The sequence below is a fragment of the Spea bombifrons genome, chromosome 7 (assembly GCF_027358695.1).
Source record: "Spea bombifrons isolate aSpeBom1 chromosome 7, aSpeBom1.2.pri, whole genome shotgun sequence".
Taxonomy (NCBI): domain Eukaryota; kingdom Metazoa; phylum Chordata; class Amphibia; order Anura; family Pelobatidae; genus Spea; species Spea bombifrons.
Genome location: NC_071093.1, coordinates 26692008 through 26715365, shown reverse-complemented (window position 1 = coordinate 26715365; position 23358 = coordinate 26692008). Strand labels below are relative to the sequence as shown.

The following is a 23358-nucleotide window of genomic DNA, read 5'->3' as shown; positions in this document are numbered from 1 at the left end:
ATTTTAGTCTCCAGGGAGGAAACAGTTTGGTTTTCCAAAGAAAAGAATGTTTGTCACAACTTCCTCTTAAGCGAGCTTGGAACTGGAAATATCAGCTATGATTGAATCCATATTAATAATATATGTATCCGATAAATGTTGTACACCAAAAACATAGGAAGCAAGAGACATGACAGGTACATATTTTATATATCTTAACTATTGTTTACTTTTAATATTGCTCTTGGTACCCTGATAACATGGTTCATGTTACCATAGAACATAGAACTTGTTTCCTTATGAGCAGTACGTAGACGTTTGAAAGACATCACTCTCAGAAATTCGCCCACCCAACAATTTAAATTCCAATCTAAACATGGAACACATTAACATGAACAGAAGGGTTTCAATTGCTAAAAACTAATTAGCAGAGCTGCTGCATGAATCCATATTTTATCAACTCCATGCAAGTCACCCTTTGTAGTGAACAAGCTGTCAAAAATAGAAACCTAAAAGGACATTTTTACATTTTATTATAGAAATATTGGTTGCCAATGAAATCAGTAAGATGGTTGAATGTTTGTAAAATTAATGCAATAGCATAACATTAAAGGGGAAGTCTCATGATAAAAAAAAAACAATGCTTTATACAGTAATGTAGGTCAGTATTTATTTAAAAAATAGTTTTATTTTATCTTGCTCCATTTTTTGTTTTCAATCAAATGATAAGATTTTTTTTTGTCGAACACATAACTTGCATATAAAAAAAGCTGGGGCAATAAGGGGGAGGGGTGCAGGTGCGGGGAATCTGCAGAACCCATTTGTAAAAGGAATTCCATAAAAACGTAAAGGTACCATGGAGCTACTAACGTATTTGTTCGATTATAAGACTAGGTTTTTTCCAGAGCAAATGCTCTGAAAAATACCCCTCGTCTTACAATCGGGGTCGTCTTATAATCAGACCTCAAATAGGTCTGACTACGAGACTAAGATTCAGATCCCCCGCAGCGATGCAGGGGACCTGGATCCTCCTGTGTTATGCCCCCCCCAACTTCCGCTGCAGCCGGGAGGAGATGCGGTTAGCAGCGGGGGTTGTCTGCATCTATCGCGCACCTTCCCCGGCTGTTTGAGAGAATTCCCTGCACCGGTGCACGATCCTATGGGAGTTGAGGCCACAAAAGCCGGTGCACAAGAGAAGCCAAAGGCTGGCATGCTTGTTAAAATGTATCTTTTAACCCTTCATTTTCAGTGTGCATTTCTTTCTCTATTCTGTGTGCTGCTGCACAATGAAATGATCATGTCACGTAACCTCTATATTTCGAAAAATATACAGAAACCTACGCATGCGGGATATTTCTGTAATCTGGAGATGCAAGTGAATACATTTTTCTCTGCAGTTGCATGTAATCTATGTAAACAATCCTAAAAAAAACATGGAATATTTGGTGAAAAAAAACAACACAAATTAATGTTACGGCTCCCTTTGCCAGGGATTGGTGATCAACTGGTTGCATGTCCAAATGGCTCCTAGTGAAATACCCTGGGTTGTCTTCTCTCTAGAAATATATACTTTTGCGGGGGTGTTTTGAGCTGGTGGGCTGTCAAACAGTCCCAAATGACATATAGGCTTCAATAATAACATTTTAAAATTTCAAGTTCGGAAAAGGCTACGGGGATGTTCCAGATTTTTGGGCACAAAACACCCACAGCAAAAAGGGATTAAACATAAAATATAATACAAGTTTCATACTGGTAGATATCTGGAATACTCAGCAGAAACAGTCTATATAAAAAAAAACTAAATGTTTTCTGATCTAGCCAACAGAAAGGAATAAGGGTCACCTTGTGAAATGCTAAATCTGCACTGAACAGCAATTTGGATACCAAAGTCACAGAAGCTTTCAGCAAATTATATATATATATATATATATATATATATATACACACACACATACATATATACACATAAATACTGTATATTAGAGCTGAAACAACGAATCGATAAAATCGATAATAATCGATAACGGAAATCATCGATAACGATTTCCGTTATCGATTAATCGAGTGATCGATTCGTCGTTGGAGCACTAGGCTCCTTTTACTTACCTCCGCCAGCGTTCCCCGCTTCTGCTCCACGCTCTGCAGTCTCCGCCTTCTTCAAGCTACGTGACGACGGATGTGACGCGCGTCTACTATCAAGTTGGAAGTGGAACAAGTTCGTAGCGGAGGTAAGTACTCTTTATGTCTATTGTCTGTGCGAATGTTTATGTGCGAGACTGGGTGCGCGGCAGAGTGTGTGTGTGTGTGTGTGTGTGTGTGTGTGTGTGTGTGTGTGTGCGTGTGTGCGTGTGTGCGCGCGGCAGAGTGTGTGTGTGGGTGCGCGGCAGAGTGAGTGGGGGGGTGCGCTGCACAGTGAGTGGGGGGGTGCGCTGCACAGTGGGGGGGGGGTGCGCTGCACAGTGGGGGGGGGTGCGCTGCACAGTGGGGGGTCCGCGGCACAGGGGGTGGGGGGTCCGCGGCACAGGGGGTGGGGGGGCAGGTGATGCAGGGCAGGATGTGAGTGCAGGGCAGAGTGGGGCCAGGAGACTGGATGCAGGTCAGAGTGGGGGTGGGAGGGCAGGGTGGCAGACTGGGTGCAGAGCAGAGTGGGGGTTGGGATGCAGGGCAGGGTGTGAGACTGGGTGCAGAGTAGAGTGGGGGTGGGGGGGCAGGGCAGGGTGTGAGACTGGGTGCAGAGCAGAGTGGGGATGCAGGGCAGGCTGTGAGACTGGGTGCAGGGCAGGCTGTGAGACTGGGTGCAGGGCAGGCTGTGAGACTGGGTGCAGGGCAGGGCAGGGTGTGAGACTGGGTGCAGGGCAGGGTGTGAGACTGGGTGCAGGGCAGAGTGGGGATGCAGGGCAGGCTGTGAGACTGGGTGCAGGGCAGGCTGTGAGACTGGGTGCAGGGCAGAGTGGGGGTGGGGATGCAGGGCAGAGTGAGGGTGGGGGCACAGTGCAAAGGGGTGGGGGCACAATGCAAAATTCTTTTAAATAAACGAAAAATTTGCATATTGTTTTTTTTATCCGATTAATCGATTAATCGAAAAAATAATCGACCGATTAATCGATTATTAAAATAATCGTTAGTTGCAGCCCTACTGTATATACACACATAAATCCCCTTCATGTAATCATACACCTGACTATATTCCTACAAATTGACTTTGTGCAAGTGTACCTAGAAGAATTGCTGCTGTTTTGAAGGCAAAGGATGGTCACACCAAATATTAATTTGTTTTAGATCTTTTCGCTTTACATAAACAAAATGAGTATAGTTAATGTCTACCAAAATTATGTATCCAAGTTGGTTTAGCTAGAGTTTGGGTTTTAACTCCCTCACTTGACTTTTCATTAAGAAGAGGAACACCATTATCAAGTGGAAAGAAATCTAGCAAGTGGCCCGATATAAATGATACAGAATATACATTTTCAGATATATACCGTATTTGCTCGATTATAAGACGAGGTTTTTTTCAGAGCAAATGCTCTGAAAAATACCCCTCGTCTTCTAATCGGGGTCGTCTTCTAAACAGACCTCAAATAGAGGTCTGATTAGGAGACTAAGATCCAGATCCCCCGCACCGCTGCAGGGGACCTGGATCCTCCTGTCTCAACCCCCCCCCCATCATACACACACACTTACCGGTGCTTCCTGCTGTGTTGCCGGGGCAGCGGGTTGACGTCTACGCGATCCGCGTAGACAACGTCCGCTGCAGCCGGAAGGAGATGTGGCTAGCAGCGGGGGTTGTCTGCGTCCGTCGCGTATACCTTCCCCGACTGTCAGAGATCAGAGCTCCCCGCACCGGTGCGGGGAACTCTGATCTCTGACAGCCGGGGAAAGTATATGCGACGGACGCATACAAACCCCCGCTGCCAACTCCACCTCCTTCCGGCTGCAGCGGAACGCGACGTCAACCCGCTGCCCTGGCTGGAAGCACCGGTAAGAGAGGAGTGAGAGTGTGAGTGTGAGTGTGTGTGTGTGTGTGTAAGTGTGTGTTAGTTAAATGGGGGTATAAGGTGTGTGTGTGTGTTAAATGGGGGCATAGGGCATTTCTGGAGTGGCGTTAAGGGGGCATTTAATAGAGCACTCTGCCTCCTGAAATGCCTTATACCTCCCTATTTGGCACTCTGCCCCATAATATGCTTGTGAGTAAAGGGTTAACTTGGTCATGTCAAGGGAAATGAAAAGATGTGGGAGGCATGTGCATTGAGCAGAATCAGAAAGAATTATCTGGACATGCAGAGTTTGCAGCTGTGCCCAGGTGCTACCTGCTGACTTCCATTGCATGTAAGAGGGGTAGAGTACAGAAAAATATTTCAAAGAAGGAACCAAATAATGTTTTCAACCTGAAATAAGACAACTGCTGCAGTACACTGAGCACCAGCATACTTATTCCATTGGTTCAATGAAGGACCCACAATTCAAAGGCGATACACAGACACTGCAATGGACACCTTCACCTATAGGTCCTATATCATCCACAGGCTCTTAAAGGTTACGCCTCTCTTTGTTTGGCCACTGAGACTTTATGTGCCCACTGGGCCAACAGAATAATCAGGAACGGCCAGGAGTTAAGACAGAATAAATAATATTAAGGTAGGTGAGGTTTTAGAAAAATGTACGGAGAACAACTGAGATTACAGGGATCAGGTTACTGGGAACTATGTTTATGTAGGCCAAGCGTGTATTCGAAAACATGCCAGAATAAACTACACGCAATGATACACAAATCATAAGGCCACATGGGCTACCAGAGAATCTCATGCCATGTTAAGAGAACGTGTGGAAACATCCTAAGTATCGCAGAGACCAGTGAAAGGGTGACACCAACATTATGTTTCCGAGCAACACTGTCACCACCTTTAGCATGTCAACAACTATGATATAACGCATCTGGAGAAGAGATCTTAGTAGACTTAACCATTTGCAGTTCTCATTTTATAACGTTCTTCTGTGTACCATGTGAATGATTTACCATGGAAAAATACCATAACATACTATAAAATATTTTGTATACCTTTGCTTCTGAAAACAACGTAAAAGTAGGTGTACTACATATTTGTGTTTTATTATTTCAAAATGCTTAAAATTCCAAACTGAAGATTGAGGGTGATGCAGATTCCATAATCGGTGCTAATATTTTTTTTTAAAAGAAAATATATTATTTCCATTATATTTAGGCTCACTTAAAACAACTTGACTGAATGTGTTTAGAAGTTGAGATATATGCCATCATCTTATGGGTGACGTGACATTTACTATAGCGGCGTGATCACAAAGTGCATGGCGAAATTATACCCAAAAAACACAGAAAGATCGTAAACAGCTAAATCAAACTGAATAAATTCAAAAGCGACCTCTTGGAACACAAAGAGTCAATGACATTAAATAGATAAATAACAGGTTATAATCTTGTTTTCACCAAAAGCTCATAATCTACGATTCTTTTAATATTGTATATAGCGGAATGACATGCACAGTGATCGAGACGAACAGATGGGGGACACTCATCGTCGCATATTGTAAAAGCTTAGGAGCTTTCATTTATTTTTGTTCATTAGATTCATCTAATCGTACAAGCTATGATCGCTTCACCCTTTTCGAGCACACTGCTCTAGCACTTGCAGGGTTAATAAACAGCCCATACTGAAAGATGTAAAAAATAAAAAAAAAACCCATCCAAACATTCTCAGATTTGCATATATATAGCATTTCATCATTTGGATGCCTGGGACATGAAGCATCTTCTTTGGCACTGACAGGGTTAAAGGCTAAGGCTCTGAACGTCTTCATGTCTCTCTTATGAAGGGATGCATGGTGTAATGATACATGTGAGACCGAATATTCTTTGATATTATCACATGCAGAGCAAGGAAAGCTTATTTACTGTACATACCCAACGTACGATGTGCACGTACACAGCAGCAACACCAGCAGAGGGACTACTAACTAAGGGAAATCCTCCACTCCTGGATTTTTTTTTCCAATACAAACATTATATTTGTGCCATTTATAATATCCCGGAAAATGTGCATCAAACGGTTTGCAGAGCCCCCTGAGTCACTGAGCGCTGTGGCTGCATCCCGATAGCCAGCGAGAGATAGAATCACTTCAGCTCTGAGCTGCTCTACTGAAAAGAGCAGTAAGTCTGCTGGCATAGGAGAATGTAACGCTCCCCATGATAGGTGGGTGGCAAGCTTCTTGCCTATTGGTCAAACTCAGAGTCCCTCTCATTGGTAGTTTACAGCTGTGCTCTGGGGATCTCTGTTTGGGCAGATATGCTGTTGGTTTGCATGTGTATTACATACACATATATATATACAGTTCTGTGTTAAAGTTTTTTTATATATATATATATATATACATACATGCTAAAGTTTTAGACAAGTATGAAAAAATGCTGTAAAGGAAGGATGCTTTCACAAATAGACGTGTTAATAGTTTATTTTTATCATTAAACAAAATGGAGGAAGAAAAATATAAATCAAATCAATATTTGGTGTGGCCGCCCTTTGCCTTTAAAACAGCCTCAGCTCTTGTAGGTACACTTGCACAACCTCAGAGATTTTGTAGGAATATGGTTAGGCGTACGATTAAACAATTATACCAAACTGGTACTAATACGCATCAATTTAATATGTAGATCGAAACATAATCATTAACAGATGTGTAGGGAGGAATATAACTTGGTGAGGAACAGCTAAACGCACTAAGAAGTTGAGATTGTTGACGTTTAAAGTCAAAAGTCATAGGACATGGTAAGACTAAGCACGGCAACAAAACACAAGGCATCAGCCAGGTCTCTCCAGGGCATTCATTTTAAGGAAGACAGGGTTTTCCAGTTGTGATGTCCAAGCTGTTTTGAAGAAGCACAAAGAAAAGGGCCACAGACGGAATGGTCGGCCAAGGAAACTTGGTGCAGCAGATGAAAGACACATCATGCTTATTTTCCTGTGCATTCGGCAGAAGTCCAGCAGTGCCACCAGCTCAGCATTGGCAGAAAACACTGGGACCCTGGTACGCCCATCTACTCTCCGGCCAAAAAGCCATACCTCTAACGTCAAGCAACTTAACTATTCATGAAAACATAGGAATTAGGGTGCGAAAAAATAGCAGAAGGCAGTTTGTTTGCCAAAGGGGTGAAGAACAGCACAAGAATAAGTGTTTGCAGGCAACAGTGAATCATTGTGGAGGTTCCTTGCAAGTTTGAGGCTCTATTTCTGATATATTAATGGTTTCCTTAATGCTGAGAAGTACAGGAAGATACTTATCCATCATGCAATAACACAAGGGAGGCCCCATTTTTCATGTAGCTTGACAACGACCAAAGTCATTAAGAAGTATCAGTGTGAAAAAGAACAATGAGTTCTGGAAATGATGGTATGACCACCATAGAGCCCTGATCTCAACATCATCAGTCTGTCTGGGATTACATGAAGTGAGAGAAGCAACTAAGGCTGCCTAAATCCACAGAACAACTGTGGTTAGTTCTCCAAGATGTTTGGAACATCCTACCTCGCAAGTTTCTGGGTGTAAGTGTACCAAGAAGAACTGATACTCTTCTAAAGGCAAAAGTTGATCACACCAAATATTGATTTAATTTACATTTTCCTTCTGCTTGCTAACTTTGCATTTTGAATGATAGAAATAAACTATTACAGTAATATGTATATTTTTTAAAGCATTTTGGCCTGCACAATACAGTATATATATATATATATATATATATATATATATATATATATACCATCTGTGTATCTAGTTACATATTTATTATGAGCTCCCTTCATCATCTCAGTTCATAAAAGCTACATGATAATGCACGCACTTTACTATTAATTATTCTAAATTGAACTTAGTCTAAGCAAACAATAGCTTACCGTAATCAAAGCTTTACATGCTTGGAAAGGTTGGCTGTTCAATAAGCTCATTAATGCAGGTCTTTGCCCTGGCAATTCACATAAACACACAATACATGATATATACAAGATGTTCATAGACAAATCAAACTGGTCCTGAAATTATTTTTCTTTTTTTTATAGAAAGACGTGATTAAGACTGTCCTGAGTGGTCCTGATCTCTGCCAATTTACATACATCATAGTAAGATATTGTGTGCAGCTTGTGAAACTGATTCCATCTGTTTGCCATCCAAAAGTAAGCACACAACAAAATGTTATTTGACAAAAAAGAACAGTATAAATTGATGAACCACCATAACTCCAATATATTAGGGCATCCCACAAGATCTCTGGCACCCTAGTCTACTTTGTCTCTGTCACTTTCATCCCCACAAGCAACCTTACATTGTAATAATACCTATACATACACCCTTCAGGATTTATTTTCCTAATGTTAAAGCAATGTTAAAACAGGTAGCTCTAGCCTCTACCCCTCATATTTCCATTTCAGTTCCTATATCCTTTGTATATCACATGTTTTAAATTTAGATATTTATATCACACTTCATTTATTTATTAATATATGACTATGGGGGAAGCATTTTATGTTTTGTGAAAATAATATTTCAATACATGGCTATAAAGCATTAGTGTCCAGATTGATTTCTTCAGGCATCACTGAGGCATGTGTTTGCTTAGCTGATGCCTTTCATTCACCAAAATGATAGGTCACACTCAGAATCCTCTACTATTTCCTTTCATGAAGGCACCACAGTGTGCCCTAACAGTCCCTTAAGGGGACACACGTTTGCACACTTACAATGCTTCCTTCTGTTAGAGCTCATGATTGAACCTTGGGGTATCCATCATTGGCAATGGCACATTAGATGATTGATGTGAAATGAGCAGAGCTGTGTGAGTATGGAGCAGCAGGGAGCTACCGGCTATGTAATAACCTGTAGATTGCAAGCTTGCAATAGCAGGACCACCTTCCCCTTTTGTACCAGTTTGTTATTGTTTGTAATTTGAAATTTATCCTACCAACTGATTACAAAGTGCTACGGAATCTGCTGGCGCTATATAAACAAATGTAATGTAAAAAGGGAACAATTATTTTAGATGCTCCAGAGCAGGGATCCACCGTAGAACAGACTATTAAGCGGCTGTCCGTCTTTGGTGAGTTAATCTAAAACCTGCTTTGTATGTTATTTTGCCCACTGATGAGGCCCATAAATGCCAAAATGTATATATATATATGGGGTTGTTGGTTCCTTATACATAGGAACTTTGCCTCATATTTTCATTGCATTTCCATCACTCGTGGAAGCTTCTAAGTTTGTTTTCAAATCAATGGTTAATGGTCTGCAAGACTGGCTCAGAGTTGATGGTGTATAAGTATGTTCCTATACAAAATCAGTGATGTTACTAGGTAAATCCTGTAAATAACTACAAGTCCCATTGTTAGCAACTTGTTCAACAAGTCAGCTTGCGATTCTCTATGTGCAATTCTCACTGAACTGACCTCCTAACCCATCATATCCGGTGTTTCAACCTGGCTTGCCTTTTAACCTTGCCCATGCAATTTTTCTGTGTTCTTTTGCCTGTTCAACCACAGGGACATTCCTTCATCTGGTAACATGAAGCAAGCAGCACATTCCACAAACATCACCAAGTACAACCATCTGGCATGCCGGCGGTACCACACACTGAACTGATCTGGTGTTCCAACCGCAGATCTGGTGCCGCCATGTGTGGCCAGCGGCTGGAAATTATGGATTTTGCAGAATGCCCTCATGCATTTGCAAGGGGGACACCTAAAAAATGTAAAGGTACCACTCAGCTATCATATGCATTAAAATGGATCTGATGGCTGGAGTGTCCCTTTACGCAGATAAACCTTAGCAGGTCTATCTTTCTATTCTTTCCCATGACAATTATGAGTTTGCAACAAAAGTTACGAATAAGGGAAATAATAAACAGCTGTTACAGTTTTATAGTGCACACAGAGCTTATTACTCCTTGATAAATTATGTTATATACACCAAATCAAGTATCATAGCAGGACATTTTTCTACATGACCACTAGATGTCAGGCAACACTTTCTTACTGATTTTCTCATGACGTCCTTGAAGAATGCTTCATCTAAATTATTTTTGCCAAAACCTAAATGTGGTGGGGCCTTTACAAGACTTTTTAAAATTATTTCAGAAAACCCTCCGGTTTGCAAACAGATCAAGGAATGTTTCTTGGCCTTCATCCACATTTAAAAGAAAAATATTGGATATTGGATAGTAGTAACCTCATACATGCTTATATATAATATATCCAAGCATGTATGAGGTTCCTTCTATCCAATATCCAATATTCTTCTTTCAAATATGGATGAACTAACACTCTATCAAATAATATAAATAACTTTGTTAGGAAAGTCTACTAACTCCCACATTACCCAAGCCTCTCACCCTTGGTTGCCTAAGCCCATTTGCATTCTTCTTAAAGAATTTTGCAGGCAGAACTCATCAATTAGAAACCCCAAAGAACAAGAAAAATTATAGGCAAGTCAAGCCCTGAATCGGTGAATATATCCAAGTGAGTTTTAAATGTCTCTCATTGGCATAGCCCCCGATACACATGAATGCAAATAGAAAGTTTCGCTGCCATTAGACTGTAAGCTAGGGAGCAGGGCTCTCTCTACCTAATGTATCGGTTTGCCTTAGACTTGAATATACGTATTGTAAAAAACACTGCATAAATTGTTGGCGCTATATAAAAGCTAATCATAATAATTATTAGTGGTTACATTTATCATATGGCTTTATGAAGCTACTCTTTCTGACATTACTACAAGTTCACCATTTAGAAAATAAACCCAATATTAAATCATTTCTTTTTAAAATGTGTTCATTTTTGCTGATAAGATGTGGTAAGAATAAAACACCAGCATTTACAAAGAGTAAATATATATATATATATTTTATTATTTTTTTTATCCAACACCAGAAATATCTTACAGTACATACATTCCAAGGGTATGACAAAACTAGAATTAGCAGATTAAGGTGGACTGTTACACTAGACGTACAGAGCCCAGCTCAGAAGCTTACAATCTAGAGGAATACATATATATATATATATATATATATATATATATTATACTTTATTGATGCTTATCGTAAACACAGTTTGTCTCTCTAGCGTTCCATGTAGCTGAGGAACAGTTGTGTGAATGTTTATGTCAGCCTCTAATTGCCTTTCCACCCACTAGGCAAAAGGGGAGGCCACATGGAGGGACAAAGAACTAGTATTGGTGTCTGCCACAGTTACAAGGGAAAAGGGGGCTGGCTGTAACTTGACGTGGCAAGAAAAGTCTTCACTAAACTCTTTCCCTGACTGTGCTGCTGAATTTAAGATCTCTCCAGCAGAGCCTGCATGTGAACTGAGAAAATACATGCTTCTAAAATGGGCAGAAATTCCTTTCACAAGCTGAGCCATATGGAAATGGAGTATAAGTAGCAGCAACTCCTAAAGTTGAGGCAAGGATACATTGTGGGGTTTTTTTTTTTCAGAAAAGAATATTAGAAGCAACTTTTACAATGGGGTGCGGACTAAGGAAACTAGAAGATCCAGATGACAACAGTCCTGGAAAGATATTTTCCACCCTTAAGAGACCACAAGTAGAAACAAAAATTGATTCTGCTTATGAATATACTTTGCTGGATTTTACTTTGGAGGGTAAGTTTACTTTGTAACAAAATAATATATAACATATATAGATAAATTGGAGTATTTATAAAGACCAGTTCTGGGCAAACCATTATATGTGTGTGTATGGTTTCCATGGCTATGTTTGAATCTTTTTTATCAGAATAGCACTTTAAACATAAAAAGTTGAATAACTATTACTATAACTGTACTTCTTGTTAATGTCCTATTTATCCATTGTACAGTGCTGCAGAATATGAAGGTCACATACAACTAAATAAATAGTAATAATTAGGTTTATGACCCGACCGAAAAGGAAAGTTATGAGTAAAAGGGGTACGTTATTAAACCACCTATTATTTTAAAAAAAAAGTAGAATGGAAAATCTGAGCTGTTCTTCAGGTCTGCTAGATTTTCCTACTTGTCATTGGAAATTTCCAGCCTAGAATTCTAAGAGTGCTTTGAAAACCTTGTGTATTTTTATTAAGTTTGCCACCGCTCTGTTTACATACGTGTAGCTGCTGCAACATCTAGATTGAAGCTAGCCCTAAGAGTGCATGTGTGAATCGGTAAAAAGGCATGACACTGTATTTCCTAAGTGGCCAAACACTTCTTATAGTCTAGTAATTTTGTAGTGTTAAAGGGCTCAAAATAGGTGACAGTGTTATTTGGAGCATTGGGAGTTGCAGTTGGGAGGTACACTGCCATAGGACCTTGGTGTAATAATGAACTAAAAAGGGGCAAAGGCAATGGTCATTATTGTTAACTTGTGGTTCAATGTACCAAGAGGCTGGAACTGATTTGGAGCATAGACAACAGAAAGCAAACTGAATGTACTAAATACTGGTAAATCTGCAAAGGGTTCGGAGAAAATGGATGTAGGGAGTCCAGAACTTAGCACAAGCTTACATGTCAGTAGTCAGTATGTCCTCCCCTAGCCTCCCTCAAAGCCCTTAGTTTGTTGGAATAGCCCTTAATAAATTCTGGAGCAAGTTAGTGTAACGTTCCATGTCTTTCAATACTTCTTTGAGGGGTCCAAGGAAAGTTTCTGAATGTCTGCTCCGATATCTTGAAGCTTGAAGTGAGTCTTGACTGCATGTTTCTGAACTGATCAAATCTGGTGAACCTCCACACCATTCACATTTTTTATTTTGCGCCTTATCATGAAGAAAACATACTTCATTTGCATTAAATGTGGGGATCTCAGAAACAGAAAAACCTTAGCTTCCCAGCTTCTCTTAGGACCGTTACCAAATGGATATTTTCTACCCTGTGCATATGAATTTCTAAAACTGTTATACATCTGTACCAATATGAACAAATACGAATATATAAACACACACAAATAAACAATGTGAATATATACAAAATATGTAAATATTATGCTCACTCACATACAAAAAGTATAAAAAAAATATATGTTAAAATTAAGGAACTGATTTGTACTGTTGATATCTTTTGAAACTTTTAAGATAGAGGAGATGTTTGAATTGAGAATACATACCGTATTTACCTCTCATATCCTACAGCGTAACGAAGAACAATCAATTGTTCAACAATCAATCAACCTGTGTTAGATTCAAAGACATATATAATAAACCGTTCCTTCTTCCCCCTCTTTTCTCTCGTAATCAGTAGACTTTGTAGGCAGAGCATGCTTGGTCAGAGGCCCCTGTCTCTTGGAGGCCTAGTCTACTGAACACTGCAGTTCAGAAAGTTGAAAACAAAAATAAACAGGTCCAGATGGCTGCCCTCTGGGAACATAGACATCTCTGTTCTGCTTCTCTTCCAGGGGCTTTTATGTTTTCTGACATGGTGTGTTTTTTGAAGATGCTAAACATTAGCTCATTGTCACAATTGCATTAAAGAGGTTCATTGATACAATCAGAATTAACACTTCTATAATTGGAATAAAAGAAACAGATCCAGCGTTAAACTTAATTTGGAAGAGGAAGCGACTGAAATATGAAAACCTTTTTATTAATTCATGCTTGTAACAATCTGTTAATGGTGTATAAATGTTAATAATTAATATCAGAAGAGGGAGAGATACATCAGATGTAAAACAAAAATAACTAAATAAGGTAAAGGTTTAAAAAATAATGCATTTAATTTAAAGTTATGTGTAGTTACAATAATACAAACAATTACTGTAATTTAAAAGTCTTTGTCTATTCTTTATATATATATATATATATATATATATATATATATCAGTATTTATTATGGTATTAAATTAAAGACATTGGCAAAATGCACACATGTGTACAAAATTACTTTTTTTTAGGCTTTTGGGAATTTTTAATCTGGAACTTCTTCATTAAAATTCATTGAAATAGATGTGACACAATATATAGTTTCTCAAGACTAAAATGAGTGAAGCAACATCTGACAATTTATGTAACTGCAATATATAAAATTAACAGAATAGGAAAAGAGATTTTTCTATTATGAATTATGTGCCTAAATATCTGGTTTTGTGAGAGGGGTGTCTTTATGTCTTATCACTTCAACAAAAGAAATGCACATTTGAGTTATCTATTCCTTTAGCTGATTTTACCTAACTAAGTAACTTTCATGAGAATTTTGCTAAATCTCTAGATAGATATTTCTAGATCGAGAGCCAATTCGGCCAGACAAAACCCTAAAATGACAATCTTCAGGAATGATCTTGAAGAATAGAAATGTAATGTTGTATCTCTCTAACTCAGGTGCCATCAGTGGATTGAAACCTTCCAGCAATTTTACTCAAGTTCATAGCCAAAGTGGAGTCAATAAATATTCAACAAAGAACTTATAAGGGAGTGTAAATTTACCAAGTGGTCAAATTTGATGGGGTAGGGTGCAAAAATGACTGTATTGTGCCGTGTTTTAGCTTTGCAGTGCTACATTTGACACCCTGCTATTTACGGTAATTCTTCTGAGAGGATATTCTCACCTTTATTTATATATACTGTAACATATAAGTGGGATTAGCAGTTGATGTTTGGATCAGCATTTGATGATTACATTCTAATTGCTGTGTTAATGTGTTGCACAGCTTGTTTTGGAATGTGCTATTCTGGCCTTCTTACATGTAGTTATTATCCTGGTTTGCGGATCCTAGTTTATAATTCTTACATACGGTAACATTAAAAAAAACAACCATTAACAAAATTATAAACAACCTTTGCAACTTCTGATAGAAGGCTATTCCACTTATTGGTCACCCGCTCATTGTCATTAGAGGTCAATATACAGATTTCCCCAATGTCTTGTTTTTCATAGGACACACAGGAATCATCAGTATCATTTTAGGTACCATGCTTAGCTGGTTTGTCTATCCCTCACTTGCTAGAAAAATGTCTCTAACAACTACAAACCTAAATACTATCTCTAATGTGTGGTGTATACTCTTGTTTCATTAGAACCGAGGGCTGTAGCACATTCAGCCTTTTGGCTGTCATCTCATAATGCCCAACAGACATCACACATGTCAGACATGCCTGCTCTGTTTTGATTTGTTTTGGCTGATATAGAGGTTGCGGATTAAACAGATTAATCAGATGCTTAGGACCACATTGGTCCACACCCGCCTCAGATCGAATGAGGCAAGTGTTTCAAAATGATATCACTATAATAATGTATTATTTTTATTTTTCATTTTTTGTTAATTCTTTTTTTAACTGTCCTTAGAATAATTGTTTTTTTCATCTCTTGGAAAACCTAAGGTCATGCTTGGGATCATATGGCTGACTTCCATGCGCTTATTTATAACCAAGATTAGGATTTCATCATGGGTGGAAGCCACACTTGCCATTATGTCATTACCACATTTTTTCTGCTATAGTAACCCTCCCTTATACCATGTCTTTTTCAAGATTCCGTACAATATTTTTTAAAGATAATGGTACTTTGATAAGATTGCAATGTAATCAGGCTTAATTGCAGCTAATCACACACATATGTTTAGAAGAACGTTTAAAGATTAAAAACAAAAAATAAGTATTTCAATATAATTATTACTTAAGTGATTACTCCTTGGAATAGACATTTCCTTCATGAGCACAGAAGTTTTCCACTGCTCTATTCCTACTTGATCGTGCAGTTCTGTCTCTTTCATCACTCTCATTTGCCTCATTTCCTCCTGCCTCTTCCATTGTTTTTTCCTGTTCTTATAAAACAAAAGTAACTTAAACAAACAACATTATTTAAACACAGACCCAAGTGAAACCTCTGGATCTAAGCATTCACTGGTATGGAATGCCACTAGTATGTTAAAGAGGAAATTCCATATAATAACAAGACTTTTGAGGTGGGGATGCAGTGTATTGTACCAAAAACCATATTTTTATAGAATCTAAAGCTATCATTGAATGAGGAATGCTACTCACACTTGGAACCTGCTAAGTGAGCTTACCCCATGACTCATTAAATATTAACTTTATAAAGGCCATCGTGATAATTCTATGCAGCAACTCACAAATTGTGTTAACTAAATGACTCTAATGCTGGCCCTCATGGAAACTTTGATTTCTCATTAATCAAAGATACACATATTTGAGTCACCACCATTCAAGTAGTGATATTAACCATAGCATACTGGTAGCAACTGCACTAATTGGGAGGCACAGGTATCCTCTGACTTGTGTAGAATAGGAAGGTGTCAGTTTAAAACATTATGACCCTGGCAATATGTCCCTTCACCCTGAGACACTGATATTAGAGCAAAAACCCTGATACTCAGAGGCAAACTCTGAGCGTTCTTATGTATGCTCCTACTGCACTGACCTGTCCGTCAGCATGCTGAGCTGTCTCTTAATGTCTTTATGTGAATGTGCATGTAACTCTCTGCATTTCTCTTTTTAGGCCCTTTCTACTTTATTTGTTGGATTGGATCTGTGTCATATGTATGATGTACTGTATAAAGTGTTACATTTGCACATTCTAAAACAATCTAACAATAATATTTTCTGTATGTGTGTGTTATTGCATCTGTCACACTCAGCCCCAGTTTTTTTTCTCTATGTATGTTGTCCTTTTGGAAGACAGAAAACTTCCACTACTTCTCAATTATAAGTAAGAAGATCAGATCAGAGTGTTTACCATTAGTTTATATCCATCTGTGTAGTCTTCGCAAATTGCAAGTTTTGTTGTAGTTACAGAAATGTCTACAGTCAAAATTACATAGTTCCTAGCATGCCAACTGGTCAAGCAGACACACTTGTTTTATGGGTATTGTTAGAGGCATGGCTAGAGGTTAGGGTTTTACCAAGAATTTTATGGGATCCTTTGAAAACTATTTATGCGACTATATAAGAAACTTCGAAGAGATTTTTTTCTACAAAAAGCAATGTATAAACACATTTTCTGATGTTTGTATACACATTACAGTGACTTTAGGGCAATAGAACACTGTTATAAGCCAAAACAAAATAGTGGATGCTGGAGCACAAAATGCTATTATTATTATTAGCAATAAAATGTATGGAAATCTGACTGAACCCACTGAACCCACAATATATGATAGTACAGCAAAAAAAATAAACAAACTAATGGTACACTCTATGTATACATAAGCAGTGCCCGATTGGTGATGGCATTTAAGTGCAGGTATGCATGATGTATAGTTTTTATGCTTATGTAGCGTGCGTCTTGGCAAATTCAGCTGTGTGCCAGACAACCACTCCGGGTCTGTACATTAGTAAGCTTAGAGGTTCACATCTTAATAATAAGATGCAAGAACTGCCCTTGGAAGAGACAGAATGCCTAACACTTGGAAGGAATTATATAGAGTTGAAAAAGACAGCTTTCTGGACACACACAGATCTTACAATGTGCTAAGCTCCATAACGAAAGTTCTAACTCTGCTGATGAGGGTGTAAATGATTACACAAAGCCCCTTAAACTGAGTCATTTCTACAAAGGTCATGTATTCTGTATTAGTTGTGTGATGAGTATTCCTTAAAGCAGAGGTAGACAACCCATACTAACACCATACAGACACACACATGCTAATGCCTTATGCTAACCAAACACTAACACCTTACGGTAACACTCTACACCAATACACAAATTATATGTTGACATACACACTCATGCTAATGCCATACTGTAACATACACAACACCATACATGCTAACGGTACACTCTTATGCACATGCACACACTATTCAACAACATAAACACACTGGCTTACACTATATATATATATGAAAACACACACTCTAACACTATGCACACATACAAACTGAGTCTGGCACTACAATACTGTAGACATACCGACTCTGGCACTATGCATATACATGCTGACTGACACTATAATATATACATGTATACACATACAAACACTACTCCCCCCCTAACCACGTAGAGACTTGCCACATAGCTGCCTATCTTCTGCCACTGTGAATCCAGCACCCTATGCTTTCCTGCAGGGTGGGGGGTGAAGTGGGTGCCATGCACCCCGCCCTGGAGGAAAGCATAGGGTGCAGGATTCACAATGCTAGCCCTGTCCAGTTTTTACCCCCTTGTCCCACAAAACCATGTTTTCTAGTTGCCATTGGCAACCTGGGGCCCGGGATTTGTTGAGCCTTCCCTTACCGTGCTGTAGTATAGAGCTTTGTGAAAACTAGAAACAAGAGAACTTTTGAAGTGAAGCTTAATAAAATCTGTGTAAATGTTTTACAGAATATGACATGTGTTACATCAGTGTTTCTGTTTGTTTTTGTAGCATCTACAAATCCTAATGTAATTAGGATTAAGTCGTTGCTTGATATTCCCGGTAAACTGGAGGAATATTACATACGAGGCTATACGACTGCTGCAATTCATCCTATTATGTTGTCTACCGGGCGTAGAAGACATTTACCAATGAGTTACTTGTATCGAGTAGTACTGTATCGACTTAAATTAAGGTGAGTTTATGGCAAGTTGTATAACTTCCAAAGTGCATGGAGTTGTTAACGAGACAAAATGTTTTTGAACTAAGAAGCACAAGTTGCTTAGTTCACAAGCTGTTCCTACTGCCTCCTCGGAGCGCTGATGGGACGATAGCCAGCAGCTCTGGAGCTGCATGAGTTTAATCAAGGATGAGACACTAAGCACTTTAATATGCATTCATTGTTGGTGAGGCTACTATTAGCTGTAGACTGTCCCTTTTATTAATAGGATAGGCTATCATTTCAAAGGTTGGAGTGATGGACCAGACCCTCTTATTGGATATAAATGTATAATTTAATACATTATTAGATAATTAAGTAAATACTGTACGTTTGTTGGAGCTGTTCAAAAAAGTTTGGATGCTCTTTTGTTTTTCAAGAAAGACTGTGAGTGACAAAAGTTAATTTTACTTTGAAATTAAGTTTTATTTAATGAAAACATTATCTCACTATTGCTGTAATAGTTAAGTTTGTGTATCCTTTTGAAAAAGGACATATGCCATAAAAAATAATTTTACTTTTAAATTATTTAATGCTGTAGGTAACATTGTTTAGGAATGAAAAATATTTTTTGTGTTTGTTTTTTTTAAATGTGTGTTATAAAATGTATTTTTTGCTTTTTAAATTATTTACATTTTATGTGTAGAAGAACAGACAAAGGCTCCTTTCTTTTCTCATTCTCTTTTTTTAATTTTTTTTTTGCCTCCACCAGTCAAAAGCGGGCAGCATCCCCAGGACAAAGACGTGCCGGCCTCGTCATTGAGGAATGGAATTCACTGTGTGAAACACTGACTAATGAAAGCATGAAAACACTACTAGAAAAAGTATTGCCTTATTTTTCACACAGTCCTTTTGAACTTTGCTTATGCTTGTGGAATATTAATTGACACCAATGGAGCTTCTTTTGCTGTGTATATGTAAATTTCCCTTTTTTCCCATACTAATTGAAGTACGCAATATTTTGAGTTGGTATATAAGCCATAAAGAATAATAAGCCGTAGTATAGGAATTTTTGGTACATTTACATTTTCTTTCTTTGATTTTCGACTCAAGCATGCAATTAAGTGTTACATCAAGGGATAGCTTTACTTGTGTAACATCATATGTTGTTTAGAGCTGTGTTACATACATACTTGTAATCTGGTCCGGTTGACCAATTGTATCCCTTTGAGTAGTATTAGGGAATTTATACTGCACAACAGAAAAAATAAGGTAGCTGAGTAGTGTGGCCAGCATTTCCATTTAGTGTAGGCTGCATATATCATGCAGAGTATCATTAAGTGATTAAATCATGTTCCCAATAGAACACCTAAACTTTAAATAAGCTTTTTTATGTTTCTAAGCAACAGCTTATAATGGCTTGCTTTTGTGTCACATGACAAATGTTGTTAAAACTTATGAATAAGGTGAAGTTTTACATGAGAAAGGAATTATTTATATGAAAGGATTGGGCATTCAACAGTACCGGGGATGATGCTTCTAACGCTTCTTCTAAATGTTAAACTTGGTGGAACAGCATCTTTAAACCATTGCATGATGCATTTTCTCTATGTGAGGTTAAAGGGGCTATTTGATCACCCATTTCATTTTTAATGGTGTCTTGTTAAAAGAGCTGTCTTATTATCTTGTAGTAAATAGTAAATCACAACACTACTTGCCCCCCCAATCCATTTTCTCTTTGTGGCCTGATTCAGCCCTGAACCTTGTGGTGACTTTGTTGAATCATGGAAAGGGGGACTAACCACAGGGGGACTTCAAGGTTTTTTTTACCAGAATGAAGAAACAAGCACGTTAAAAATGGAAGTGACTGTTCTTGTATTTATACAATTATAAATATAGACAGTTTGATACAAAATGGGAGAGAAACAGTTTCTTCATCCCCATCTATATCAGGCACAGTTGGATTGCAGCATACATTTTGGCTGATACAGTAAAATTACAGGGAATCAAATATGTGCAGCTTGAACCATTTAAAAAGTGTGAGTCATTTTACTAAAGAAACATATTGTTATTGTTGCAAGAACTATATTCAATGTTGTTCATGATTTGCTAAACATAGCCTGGGGGAAGGGTGCCTTGAAATGACACTGTAACAGGATTATTATTTATTTTCAGGCTAATTAGAACTATTGTAGGTGATATAAGAGAAACATTTCCAAGGAAACAAAATACACAGACAGATTCAATTTGGTACAGATATACACTGTATGACTAAACGTATATAGACACCTACCTATCACACCTATGTGAGTTGTTGGACACCATATTCCAAAACCATGGGCATTAATATGGAGTTACTCACCACCACCACAACCATTGCAGCCTCCAATCTTATGGAAATGTTTTCCATTAGGTTCTGTAGTGTGCCTGTGGCAGGCACTGGTGTTGAATGAGAAGGTCTGGCTTGCAATAATCAGGGTTAATGGGTCAATGGGGTTAAGGTAAGGGCTTTGTGTAGGTCACTCAAGGTTCCTCCACACCAAACTTGTCAAACCATGTCTTTATGAACCCGTATATATGGGGCACAGTCATGCTGGAATAGGAAAGGTACTTCCCCAAACTGGTGCCGCAAAGATGGAAGCATACAATTTTCTAAAATGTCTTTGTATGCTGTAGCATCAACATTACCTTTACTGGAATTAAGGGGCGTAGCACAAACCCTGAACACCAGCCCCAGACCATTAACCCTTTTCCATCAAACTTTACAGTAGGCACAGACTCATCCATCAGACTTCTAGAAGTGCAATTCACCACTTCAAAGAACATGTTTCCGCTGATTCAGTGGTTTAGGGTCTAGTGGCAGTGTGCTAGACCATGGAAACCTATTTCATGAAGCTGCTGACACTCAGTGCTTCTGCTGATGTTGCTTACAGAGGCTGTTTGGAATTCTGAAGTGAGTGATGCTACAGAGGACAGGCAATTTTTAAGCTCTTCAGGACTCAGCAGCACCATTCTATGAATATGCGTGGTGCATCACTTTCTGGCTGAGCTGTTGTTACCCATAGCCACTTACAGTGGACTGGGCAGATCTATTTATTGAATGCATGTACCGTATTTCCCCGAATATAGACCGCACTTTTTTCTAGTCTATTAAGTATATTCGGAGTCTTGTGCAGGAATGCGCAATTCATATCACCCGACGCCCGGGACATGCAGTTCCGGGCGCCGGGCAGGCAGCAGGGTTAGGATACAGATCCCCTGCAGCAGTGCATGGGACCTGCAACCTACTCTCTGATACTCTCAGACAGCCTCCCCTCCCAGGACTTTCCACGGGGGGGGAGTGCTGGCACGGGAGGTTGTCTAAGCGCATCGTGCAGATTTTCACTGGCTGCGGCGATGCGCGTAAATGACCTCCGCTGCCGGCACGTCTGCTCGATGTGCTTTAACCATATCCCTTGCCGGGAATTCCCACATCGTGCAAACGTGCCGGCAGCGGAGGTCGTTTACACGCATCGCCGCAGCCGGTGAACGTCTGCACAATGCGCTTTAATCAACGGAATCTATGCGTATTGCGTAGATGTCCTCTGCCGGCCCCGCAAGACACCCAGAAGTCTGCTTTGGTAAGTCGGGGGGGACACATCTTGGGGGCAGAGTGGCAGCATATCTCGGGGGAGGGCAGAGTGGCAGCATGTCTAGATTGTAAGCTTGCGAGCAGGGCTCTCTCCACCAAATGTATCGGTTTGTCTTAGTCTGTCAATTCTTGTCTTGTCATTTCCCTTGAATTTATGTATTGTATTAAGCGCTGCGTAAACTGTTGGCGCTATATAAATAAAAGATAATAATAATAATAATAATAATAATAATGTCTCGGGGAAGCAGAGTGGCAGCATGTCTCGGGGGGGCAGAGTGGCAGCATATATCGGGGGAGGGCAGAGTGGCAACATATCTGGGGGGGGCAGAGTGGCAGCATATTTTTTACTAAGAAAATGTTTTCTTTAGAAAAGCACCAAACTTTTAGGGTGCGGCCTATATTCAGGTGGGGCCTATAATCGAGCCAATACGGTATTTTGAAAGCTATATAACCATAAAAACCCGTACCATGTTTTAGTAAAATACACCTTTCTTAATAATTGTAGTCAGAATTAATATGTAATGATAACAGGGAAATTAAATACACACATTATTATCAACCTTTAGTAAAATAATTACATTTAAATAAATCTTTGGATTTCATTATCCACTATATTAAAATCATACTGTGGTATTTCTAAAAGATTGGGGAAACCGCATTGTTGAGAAACTGCACGTCCCAAGGTGCTTATTCAACTATAATTGAGCTGATCACCTTGGAGATCGGATTTCTATTACAGTTAGAATACTACCTGTTAGATATTTCTACAGATACATACCGTATTTGCCCGAATATAGGCCGCACTTTCCCGGCCTATATTCAGGGTTTAGCGCAGGAATGCGCAATTCGTATCGCCCCCGACGCCCGGGACATGCAGTTCCGGGTGCCAGGCAGGCAGCAGGGTTTGGATCCAGATCCCCTGCAGCGCTGCAGGGGAACTGGATCCTACTCTCCGGCAGCCGTGGACATCTACGCAATGCGCTGAGACAGCCTCCCCTGCCAGCAATTCCCACGGGGGGAGTTCCGGCAAGGGAGATTGTTAAAGCACATCATGCAGAAGTACCCGCAGCGGAGGTTGTTTACGCAGTGAACGTCTCCACGATGTACGTTAACAATCTTCCTTGCCGTGGGAAGTCCCGGCACCGGAAGCTGGCCACGCATGGCAGCATATCTTGGGGAGCAGAGTGGCAGCATATCTGGGGGAGCAGAGTGGCAGCATATCTGGGAGGCAGAGTGGCAGCATATC

General features: G+C 39.3%; 2 protein-coding genes across 3 annotated transcripts in view; one reads left to right on the top strand and one right to left on the bottom strand.

The window, feature by feature from the left end:
- The window catches only part of HECW2 (HECT, C2 and WW domain containing E3 ubiquitin protein ligase 2), a 101496-nt gene extending 95306 nt beyond the window's left edge, over positions 1-6190 (bottom strand). Inside the window, exon 1 of one of the 2 annotated variants that reach the window (XM_053472220.1) lies at positions 5915-6190. The gene's annotated coding sequence lies outside the window, so the exon portion shown is untranslated. The remainder of the gene's footprint in view (positions 1-5914) is intronic. The other variant, XM_053472222.1, reaches the window with a different exon arrangement.
- Positions 6191-11284: 5094 nt separating this feature from the next.
- RFTN2 (raftlin family member 2) overlaps positions 11285-23358 on the top strand; it is a 31385-nt gene continuing 19311 nt past the window's right edge. Inside the window, exons 1-3 of the mRNA XM_053472232.1 lie at positions 11285-11651; positions 18334-18517; positions 19254-19365. Coding sequence (XP_053328207.1) covers positions 11513-11651; positions 18334-18517; positions 19254-19365 — 435 coding nt within the window. The 5' untranslated portion in view covers positions 11285-11512. The remainder of the gene's footprint in view (positions 11652-18333; positions 18518-19253; positions 19366-23358) is intronic.